Source organism: Oreochromis niloticus, linkage group LG6 (genome assembly GCF_001858045.2).
Source record: "Oreochromis niloticus isolate F11D_XX linkage group LG6, O_niloticus_UMD_NMBU, whole genome shotgun sequence".
Lineage (NCBI taxonomy): Eukaryota > Metazoa > Chordata > Actinopteri > Cichliformes > Cichlidae > Oreochromis > Oreochromis niloticus.
Genome location: NC_031971.2, coordinates 26948763 through 26959945, shown reverse-complemented (window position 1 = coordinate 26959945; position 11183 = coordinate 26948763). Strand labels below are relative to the sequence as shown.

General features: G+C 42.5%; 1 protein-coding gene across 2 annotated transcripts in view; it reads right to left on the bottom strand.

Moving 5' to 3' along the window:
• Positions 1–859: 859 nt before the first annotated feature.
• pkn1a (protein kinase N1a) overlaps positions 860–11183 on the bottom strand; it is a 62027-nt gene continuing 51703 nt past the window's right edge. For both annotated transcript variants that reach the window (XM_005470184.4, XM_005470182.4), the window contains exons 14-23: positions 10401–10480; positions 8629–8704; positions 8114–8205; positions 7660–7836; positions 5676–5738; positions 4896–4972; positions 4104–4246; positions 3801–3908; positions 3515–3595; positions 860–2512 (exon numbers count right to left, since the gene is read on the bottom strand). In XM_005470184.4, the coding sequence (XP_005470241.1) occupies positions 2309–2512; positions 3515–3595; positions 3801–3908; positions 4104–4246; positions 4896–4972; positions 5676–5738; positions 7660–7836; positions 8114–8205; positions 8629–8704; positions 10401–10480 (1101 nt within the window). In that variant the 3' untranslated portion in view covers positions 860–2308. The remainder of the gene's footprint in view (positions 2513–3514; positions 3596–3800; positions 3909–4103; positions 4247–4895; positions 4973–5675; positions 5739–7659; positions 7837–8113; positions 8206–8628; positions 8705–10400; positions 10481–11183) is intronic.

The window sequence follows — 11183 nt, the reverse complement described above, 5'->3', positions numbered from 1 at the left end:
TCTAAAATTTTGACTCACATATTAAAACAGATGCTCATTACAGAGCAGAAATACTTAGCTTGCTACTTGATTCATTTTTCTCGGATGTAATTTCACGAGAAGAAGAAATGACAGATAATTTGACTTTGTCCATCAGGAGAATAAACTACTTATCCTCTAATTTCATTTTAGTCCTGCTCTGGCAGGTTTGAATGAATGTACTGATAAATGTTGATACAGAATCTGTGATAATGGGCTATATACGCTCACCAGCCATTTTATTGGGTACACCTTGCTAATACCATTTCAGAACTGTCTTAAAATATAATCCACGGCATTAAACCAGCAGCAGCCTGAACCACTGATAACAGTCAGGATAGATCCATGCTTTTATGTTCTTAATGCTGACTTCAGCTCGTATGGCCAGAGTGGTCTCCTGCTGCTGTAGCCCATCTGCTTTAATGTTCAACACGTTGCACGTTTAGAGATGCTCTTCTACATACTTTGTATTTAGCAAGTGGTTCTTTTTTTCCTGACCTCACTCCTCTTACAACAATAAGACATTTTCACCCAGAAAACCGCCAATCACTGGATATTTCCTCTGTTTTGGACTATTCTCTAAATTGCAGTGACGGATGTGCACATTCTGCTTCGAGAGGTCTAGAGGTGCGTAAGTGCACGGAGTTGCTGCCATGTGATTGGCTGATTAGATGTTTGAGTTAATGAGCAGTAAAACAGGCGTATCTAATAAAGTGGCCGTTGAGTATTCATTCAATCACTGCAGCAGGTGAGTAGCCAACGCATTACTGTTATTTTTATTTAAATGAATTTGAGATGCCCCTTTCCCCCGTCCCACGATGACAATAAAGAGACGATAATATTCACTCACGGTTTTCTTTATAAAATACGTCATCTCATACTCACATGGTTCTGTACTGTCGTACACAAGACAGGTAAAATCCACACCACCGCACATACATCTTAACAACAAACCACTGCTGTTGTGTGTTACACAGGTTTTCACTGTTGGCTCATCGTTTTCCTACAGATATCATCAAAGGTATTACCAAAGGTCTACGCCAGCTCTCGCCTCTAATTGGAGCTCTCGCCTCTCTAATTGGTTCTACTGTGGAAAAGCAGCTCATGTTTGTTTTGCGTATGGCGCCCGGCAGAATTTCCACAAGTACTTAGACATCAGCAAGTTTCGGAAACAGCCACAGCGACCGCGGCAGCCAGAGCGTAACCTGTCAGGGCTTAAGCTCCGAAAACAGACACTAAAACAACTTTTACAGCCAGTGAGGTTAAAGATTTAATCGCCTCGGAGGGAAATCACTTACTTCATGTTCACAAATCTCTGGTAGCACTCAGGTGACTGGATGAACGTGTCTCCAAACCCATAAAGAGCAGTTTGTTACTTGTACATCACAGTTTAGTGTTCAGATTTTTTCTTTTGGAATAATAAAAATGTTTTCCACAAAGCTTTTATGCTGACGGTTATGTGTGTGTGTGTGTGTGTGTGTGTGTGTGCTACACATTTATATCAAATTCTTCCTAAAACCCAAACATTCAACTAAAAAGGACGAGTCAACTGCTCTTGTAAAATCCGAGCAGCACAAGTTTAAAAAGTAGTTGGTGGACATCCAAAGGAAGGTCCACTGCAGTGAAGCAGGACAGTGGTTCTTTACCCATTAGTTAACTAATAATACACCTAAAAGCAGTCAAAAGACTGATGGTTATCAGCTCTGAGTGTCTTTTTTTTCCCTCTTCCAAAAACATAGAGGAGTTTCTGCAGCACACTGTATCCCTCCTCGCCCTGCTGCTGTACACAAAGGGCCACAAAGTAAAACAAAATGCTTTTTTTCTGTGGAACAAATACAAGTATAAACGTAAGGCATTGGTATGAGAGGCCACTGAGCAACCCCTAAACAGTCAAAAGTACAAAAATACAGCAAGCTCCGCCTCTTACAGCTGAACTGGCGACTGCCGAGATGCCTAAGAAGAAGGGAGGAGACTTTTTAAAGTCTGCAAGCTACAAAACCCACTGCAGTTTTGTACAGTGACTGGAAAGGGGGGCCTTTGTTTGTGATAGAACATTATAACCCCAACTAATATCTGTCCAGGCTTTCATTTGCTCAGTCCATGATCTTTAAAACTCTGCAGACACACGAAACACAGTCTCTTCGTCTTCAGTTTCATTCATTCACAGTGTAACAAGAAGCGACAGACGAGCGCGGACAGTCAGCTAGAGACATATCTCTCTGGTCTGGCTGAAACTGTTGCGAAGTCGTCGAAATCCAACGTTCCTCGAGATCTGTTGGCTTCGGGTCCACTAGCAGAGGTCAGAGACGTAGTCAAAGTCCCGGAAACTGTCCTGGTCTTTGCGGGAGAGCGAACGGGGCTCACGTGGAGGCGTGAGCGTCGGAGGTTCTGTGGTGAACTCCTCGTCAAAGTTACTGACGTCTTCTTTGCCGCCGATGGACGGGACGAAGGGAGGGGGCAACTTCTTCTGCAGCAGCGCCTCCCAGTCCATGCTCTGGAGGGAGAGACGGAGAAAAGGAGAAGGTGGGTCTATTATGCAAGGGAGCACACAGCAATGATGGAGGATATAAAGGATCAGGGCAAGAATTTATACACAAGGTAAAAACTTTTGACAAATAGCTGCATAGTATAGAAACTAGAGCCAACCAGCAACTGTAAAATGTCCTTGATGAATAAACCACAAAGGAGGGTTATGCAGAGCCAAGAATAAAAGCAAGAAGAGCAATTAAAACTGCAATTGAAAAGGCTTCGAAACAACCACCGTAACAGTCTGGCTGTAAACACCCGAGAAAAACCTCTTCCACCTCTCAGTGTTTGCTAACGAATCTCCATCCTGCGTTCTCATCTGTACCTTCAGATATCAGCTTTATTTTACTTAGTCTAAAACACAATGCTAACATTAAAATGGTAAATGGCCTGTATTTATATAGCGCTTTTCTAGTCCCTAGGGACCCCAAAGCGCTTTACATATCCAGTCATTCACACACCCATTCACACACTGGTGATGGCAAGCTACGTTGTAGCCACAGCCACCCTGGGGCGCACTGACAGAGGCGAGGCTGCCGGACACTGGCGCCACCAGGCCCTCTGACCACCACCAGTAGGCAACGGGTGAAGTGTCTTGCCCAAGGACACAACGACCGAGACTGTCCAAGCTGGGGCTCGAACCTGCAACCTTCCGATTACAAGGCGAACTCCCAACTCTTGAGCCACGATCGCCCCGAATCTGAAGGTACAGATGAGAACGCAGGATGGAGATTCGTTAGCAAACACTGAGAGGTGGAAGAGGTTTTTCTCGGGTGTTTACAGCCAGATGCTAACATGCTAACATTAATACATCACTAAAGCTTTCAGGTATCTGAGAGCTGATACTGCTGCTGAAAACAGACAATTTACCTAAATATTAAGAACAGGACATTCATTAGCAGAAGCTAAACTGAGACAGGCTCAGTTTGCACCCCCAACAAGTTGCCTAGGTAGCTCTAAGTCTACTTACTTTGAAAAATGGCTGCTTCTTCACCTCCTCTGCATCCTTCTCACCAGATCCCAATCTTCTCTCTGGGTTCCTCCTTAACAGCTGCACACAGACACACGAGAATAAGAAATGACGAGTGGATATAACAGCGAAGCATCAACTGTCTGACTGTGAGTAAGTGAGGATGCCGGACTGATTCAGTGTTTCACGTGTAAGTGCAGCATTTGTCACAAACAGTTTGTGTGTATGAGCGAACGCGCATGTGTGTGTGTGTGTGTGTGTGTGTGTGTGTGTGTGTTTGCTTTACCCTCCTCATGATGCCAATAGCCTCAGTGGAGAGGAAGCGTGGGTAGCGGACTTCATCATTCACAATGCTGTCAAACACCTCCTCTTCATCATCCCCTGGGAAAGGAGACTACGCACAAATACAGAGGTCACACAAAAGCACACTTCACTAAATCCACTTTTGATATTCTGTCATTTAAAACAAAATCAGCATTTAACTACAGTGAACACAAGTAATTAATCTGCACCAGATCAAACTAACACGCGGCTATAATAACTCCATGACCAGTGACAGAGTTTTGACTAAGCGTATATTAGCTCTTACCTCTCCCACCAGCATTTCATAGATGAGGACCCCCAGGCCCCACCAGTCTACGGCTCTGGTGTAGGACGTGTCTGTCAGGACCTCGGGAGCTAAAAACTCTGGAGTCCCACAGAAGGTGCTGGTCCGGTCCCCAAAACCCATTCCTGCAGAAAAGATGAAAAAATTATGTCAGAAAGCTAAACGAGAAACAAAATCGCTTCTTAATTTCCTGAACTTCATCACTGAGATGATGAAAACCTGCCACTCTGTACTGTTTAATCACTCATATTCCTACATCCGTTTAAATTTCAGAATCGGGTGGCGCTATTATGACAAATTCCAACTGCTTTACTGTAGAAATTTTCCATGATTCACAGTTCAAAATGAGGCTTATTTATCTTATACAGAGGCTTTTTTGCAGCCCCTCAGCCTATCCTCAGCCTCAGCTCCTCCCTCTTTAACCCAACTTTCTCCTGATTGGGGATGTGGAGATACCTGCTGTGGTGACCCCTTGTAACAAAGGCTTAGGCAACAGCAGCTTTTTCATATGCTGACCTTATTATTTGATATTGAGGCCACTTTTAATATGGGCACCCTTCATTGTAACCATACAATCATATGCTGGATAATATGGAGAAGCTAATAGGTCACCTATGGTGTTTCTGAGCTCAAGGCAGGGTTCGGCTGACCTGCTTTTCAGGCTCCCTGACAGAATAGAAATATCACACTGTTTTCCGGTTCTAAGTAAATTCGTATCCCGAAGCAAAGGCAAAGACAAATAAAAGGCCTGCTGTCAGTAATACACATATCCACCTTCTTTACAGAGTCCAAAGTCAGCGATCTTCACATAACCATCTGTGTCTAGCAGCAGGTTGTCGAGCTTGAGATCTCTGAAAGGGAAAAAACATGCAGGTGAGCATCAGTATCTTTGTACAGCATTTAGATACAAACTCTCTCTGTGAACTGACTGTAATCCCAGCACACTTTACTAAACTGAGCCTGTACAATAATGCTCACAGCAAACGTCAACCTCATGGTGCGACACTCAGTACCCCGGGGATGAATCCTACAGCTTCTGGATGCCCTGAATGATCCAGCATGGGGTATCTGATTTTTGTCGCGATGTGAAGTTTCAGCTTCAGGTTTTGTGTTATTCCTTGTTTGCTGCTTTATTTTGAAAGTGTTTCAGCCTTTGTGTGTCTCTGGGGTTTTTGGTTTCCTGCTCATTGTCAGCCACCCCAAGTGTATATACACCCTTTCCTTTGTCAGACTGTCTGTTTACCTTGCTCTGTTTTCTTTTGGATTATTTAACTTTTGGGATTTTCCTGCCCCATAATGAGGCAAAGTGTGTAAAGTTTCATAAAATAAACCTCCCACTGTTGAAGCTCCTGTATTTGCTGTATCTGGGTACTCTAACTGAACTGCAAAACTTAGACTGACATTTCAACCTATGCTGGCAGGAATGCTTAGAAATTAAGAGCTCAATTTAACATTGATCTTTGACATTTCTATTAGTCTGATGCTTCCTGAGGTGAAAGAAAGCTCCGTTTTACATCAGTTATCAGTTAAGAGGTTTGCGTGGGCTCGACTCACCTGTACACAATCTTATGGTCGTGGAGGAACTGAAGTCCGAGAACCACACAGGCTGCGTAAAACCTGAAGCCAAAAGCAGAGAAAATCAACCTCCAGTTAGACGTGATAAAATGGGAACTTCATAATAATAACAGACATGCTGCTTTCAGACCAGTAGCCACTGTAACCAAATCTGCTGTCTGAGGCCCGACAAACAGCTGCTCCCCAGCTGTTGAACTCCTCGGTATGGGGACAGCAGTAATAGTGCTGAGGGTTTTCTGGCATTATGTCCTTAAAAGACCCTGCACACCCACTGTAAACCCCATACAGATGGCTTCACTTATTTCAGCGGATCTTTTTAGACTGTGTGGGTGTGCTTATGCTGCGGCGTCTCCCTTATAATCCCAGGATGAACTCAACTTGTGCAGAAGTCTAACAAATAAACAAACATAACTTAAACACATTTCCAGAGGATGGAAGGCCTTCAAAACATTCAGTCTAATACAGTGCATCTCTAAAAGGTTTTCACATCTGTCCTAATGCTCAGCAGCCCACATGTACAAATCATAGAATAGAATAGAATAATCCTTTAATTGTCCCACAAGGGGAAATTTGGTTGTAGCAGCAGCAAAAAAAGAGAACAACAGAACAGGACACAGAACCGAAACGCACACAATTTTTACAGAAAAAAACATATTTACATTATGGACAATAGTTGCAAAAACAGAGTACTGTACAGTTATTAAGATTAAAGTACAGATAAAAATGGCAAACCCAGGTTGTAGTGTGCAAACAGAGCAGGGTACTGGAAGATGTTTAAGTAATTAGAATATTTAGAAAAGGTACAGATTGTGCATTGTACCTGTAAATCATGTAAGTATGTCTTATGTGCCGAGAGACGTGCTACATACGTAGTACATAAGTTACTTTGAATTTAAAGATCACAGACGGCCATCTCACACTAAATATGACCATTTAATATTTGTACATGTATGTATATGTTCTTCACCTCTCTTTCATTATTTTCTCCTTTTCATAATGTCTTTTCATTACAACTGCCCTCTCTCCTCCCTTACTTCCTCCTCACCTGAAGTCTCATGTCCTGAACTTAAATCAGGGCTCTAACACATGAAGACGTGCACAAAGATGCTTTTTGCTCTCAACTTTGTCACAGTTAGTTATTGTCAACAGATTAGATATATGCTATACTTCTATCTCTGGCTAAACAACAACAACAGCTGGCATAAGCTAACGTTATTCCAGCTAATGTTAGGCTCAAATGTCTTAAAATAAATAAATAAATAAATAAATAAAAAAATCACGCTTTCTCTTTGATAAACAGTTCGACTACATTCTCATATTGTATCACAGTTTATTTGCTAAGTATCAGAGTTGGACAAAGTTAGATCCACTTAAAAGAAAACGTCACTAACGCTGGCTAACAGTGGCAAAAGGTCAGGATATCCTCAACAACTCAGCTCAGTATCGCTTCACCGTCTCATCAACGTATCGATCGGACTCTTTCCACAAAATTTTGCGGCCTCCTCCAGAGTAAATACATGTGCACACATATTGACAGCTGAGGTAAACCGTGGACTGACAGCCTAAACTCACTACAGATGAACAGCGCCCTGATTTGTTATCCCCATAGCTGCTACCACAGCTAGGATTAAGCACTGGAATTGGGAACAGAATTCAGTTGGCCACAATCTGGAATCTACTGACATCTAGTGGTGACATTTTACTAACTTTGCCTTTAAAATTTAGCAATGCTTTTTTCTTTGACAGTACATCCTTGTAAGGTGCGGTGAAGGAACATTAACTGCACAAAAAAGGCCTCTGAAGCTCGGTTCGTTTGTCTTTGACCACATGGCCTTTCACATCCTAGATTTGGCTCAACTGTGGAACCAATCCTGAACTCATTTTCCCGACTACCAGGACTAATCTCTGGGAAAGCCTAAAACTTGTATGGAAATACTTCAAGGACAATCCATTTATTACGTACACAGCCCGTGGCTCTGTGAAGACGTCTGTATGGATGTGCATCATCAGGTCGCCTCCTGCTGTGTACTCCATAACAAAACACACGTGCTCTGGTGTCTGGAAGCACGCAAACAGGTTGATCAGGAAGGGATGGTGCGACATGTTGACGGTCTCAAAGATGCGCTTCTCACACATCAGACTAGGGGAGGAAGGAGAGAAGGAAAGAGTGGAAGAAGAGGCAAGAGGAGGAGTGAAAAAAAAAGATTAGAGAGCCATTTAAACATAATTAGATAGTGTTTATTTTAGCCTATGAGAAAACCCACACTCAGCCCACAGATGAACTGTAATCACAGTGATTCAAGACACAAATTAAATCCTGTGAGTAAATCTACTACTGGAGCGCTTAATCTCTGGGCTAAAAACAACAACCACACATCACACAAGCACAGGACTGAGGAATAAACATCAGCACAGACCTATCCACCTCATCCCGAGCAATGATATCTCCTTTCTTCAGGGCTTTGATGGCATACATCGTGCCGGTCTTCTTGTACTCTGACAATAACACCTGTAGACACACAGAACCACTCTGATTAACTCTAATACATATAAAGCACTGTTTTTAAAAAACAAAATTCTTCTTTTATTACAGCTTTCTAAACTTCTCGGTGGATCCACGTGTGATATGGTTTCTTTTTTTCTCCTGCAGTCACCAATACTTAAAATGTGGCGTTCATGTACACCTAACAGCATAAGGAACGCAAGCTTTCTCTTTTACAAACTGTTTTTTATTTTTGTTTGCCTGATTGTAGTTGTGACAGTCACATTGTGAGAGTCCACAAACAGAGAAGCTGTTAATCTGTGACTTTTTTTGCTGTTGCGACCTTCAGTATGTTTGAGGGAATAATAACAAAAAGACTCTTGCTCTTTGTGTTGTTACTAATTGGTTCGGTTGTTCCAGTTTTTTTTTCTGGATTAAAAGAAATCGTACCTTCCCAAAGTGTCCACGACCCAAAACAGCAATGAGCCTGAAGTCCTGGAGGGACAGCGGACCTTTCTTCTGCTTGCTGGAGAAACCGACAGGCACGGTGAGGAAGAACATTTAAACTGGACACCAAAAAGTAACATCTGCTGATATTACATGACACACATAAGGACTGTGTATGTGTGGATAATGCAAGCTGAATAATACATACATGTAATAATGGAGAGCAGACATTTTAAGTTGCAAAAGCAGGAAAAGCAGAGGATTTATCAAAACCATCAATGGTTCTGTTTTATTCGGGTGTCTGAAGATTTTTGACAGCTAATAACGCAGCAGCTGCTCTCCTGAAAACGCCCAGCTGGGAGCGCTTGAGAGCGCTTGAAAGGCTTTAGAGGCACGCTGTGCCTCCAGGTGAGTGTTTGGTTGCTATGATACAGAAAGTACACAGACGTAATCTGCTGCAGGTACCTGACTCTCTGTCTGACTGCTGCTTTTACTCACACACGCACAGGAAACCAAATATTCCTCAGAGTATTATTTTAATGATAATATGCACACTTGCACGTGTGCACACTTGGACAGCAGCACTTAAAACTTGTGACAGAGGTTTGCTGTAGCGTTTCTCCCACCCCTCCTCCACTGTGCTTAGACAGCTGGGTAAAAAGTGACAGTGATGCATGCAGCAGGTTACATTTGTAACTCTCTTAAAACCAGAAAAAAGATAAATGTGTAGCGATGATGCTCAGCCTGTCGCCATGCTGATGTCGCTTTAAGCACATCAGGGAAAAAAACAGAACACATAGGCAGACACGGCCTGTAGTGGGTTTCCTCCATCCATAAGCCTTTATGCTTGGAGGATTGTAGGGAGGCTGAGGCGAACTCCAGCAGATGGTAGGTAAGAGTCAGGGTCATTCATTCACACTTACATTCAAATATCAAGCAGTTCACAATTAACCTGTACATAAAAAGGCCTGTATGGTCTAAAGGCTCAAGCCCAGAAACATTCTGGCTTGGACGTGAGATTTAACCAGAAAGTCAAAGATGCAGCTGCTCATCCGGCTCGTGATCTATCACAATTCACAAGTAATTGTGATGTAGAAAGTTAGTTAGGAAGTTTAGGTGTCATTGGTTGGCTGTTTTAGACAAAGTAATCAGATTTCAAATCCAGTGAAAGATCAAAACAGCTCAAAAATGGTCTAATCCAGATCAAATGAATCTAGTTTCACTAGAATATTCCAGCTCATTTGACAAAATGAGCTAAAAACACACAAATAAATAAAAAAACTGATTATGAGCCGAAAACAAACTAACAAACAAAAACAACGTCAACGGCTTGCACTCTGTGAGGCTCCAGCTCCACCCATTCACTGCACCATCTAAAAATATGAGGCTCAGAGTAGAGCTGCTACTCCCCCACATCAAAAGAAGCCAGCTGAGGTGGTTTGGGCATCTGACTAGGACCTCTGTACATTTCCTAACCGGAGGAGGCTCTGTGATAAACGCAGGATATGCTGGAGAGATTGTCTCTTGGCTGGCCTGGGAGGCTGGAAAGAGGGAGGTCTGGGCTTCTCTGCCCTCACACCTGAGCCCCAGATAAACAGCATAAAACAGATGATGGCTGGTTTGATTTCCACCTGTGCTTTTCCTACTGCCACATTTCAAAATGTTTTCTATGATAAACCTTATCGTCATTATCATATATCATCATTAAAATCCAAACAAATCCATTTTAGAAAACAAAGAAGTAAAAGTGTTTCAGTGAGTGTGCGTGCGTGTACCTGCTAACTGAATGGGTTCGGGCAGGGGACTCAGGGGTGAGGTCTCGGGGGGAGAGGGGATCGATGACTGGATGTCGGTCCTATCGGAGGACATGCGAGGGAAGAGACAAAAAAGGAACAGACATGCAGAGACAGAGATTATAAAACGACATGAAATGGAAGACAGGAGACGCAGTCTGGAGCTGATGGTTACGGACCCTGTGCTGGATTTTTAAATCTTTAAACCCCCCAAATACCAGGTCGACCACAGTCCTTTACATCCAGGCGTGGCTGTGCTGCTAACAGGAAGGACACCGTAACAGAGAAGAGAGTGGGTCGATTTTACGTCTCCGTTCACACCAGAAGGAGAGCTGATGTAAAGCAGCAATATTTGCAGTATTTACTCATGCCATAAACTCCTCCTCTTTCAGTCATTTTCTTGTAAATCAGACTCATATGTCACATGACCATTATTTAAATGTTAAATGCCTAAAATTATAATAACTTAATAACTAAATCCCCTGTAATTAAAAAGATTTGCAGGCTTATGTGACTTTATAATGATGGAGCTAAGTCTAACATAATTATTTTTTCTTTCACTATCAGTATTCAAAAAAGGAGTGTTTGCTTTCCTGAAAGCTACCTGGGAGTTAGTCAAGGTTAAGCCACTATAATACACCCCAAGCCCTGAAAAGTACAGTGTGTTTACAATGTAAGACGGGGAAATATTTGTTTTTATTTATTTGTTAATTTTTCTGTGGTACTTGCCTCCTTTCCTCTAAACTTACCCAGAATACATTTTTA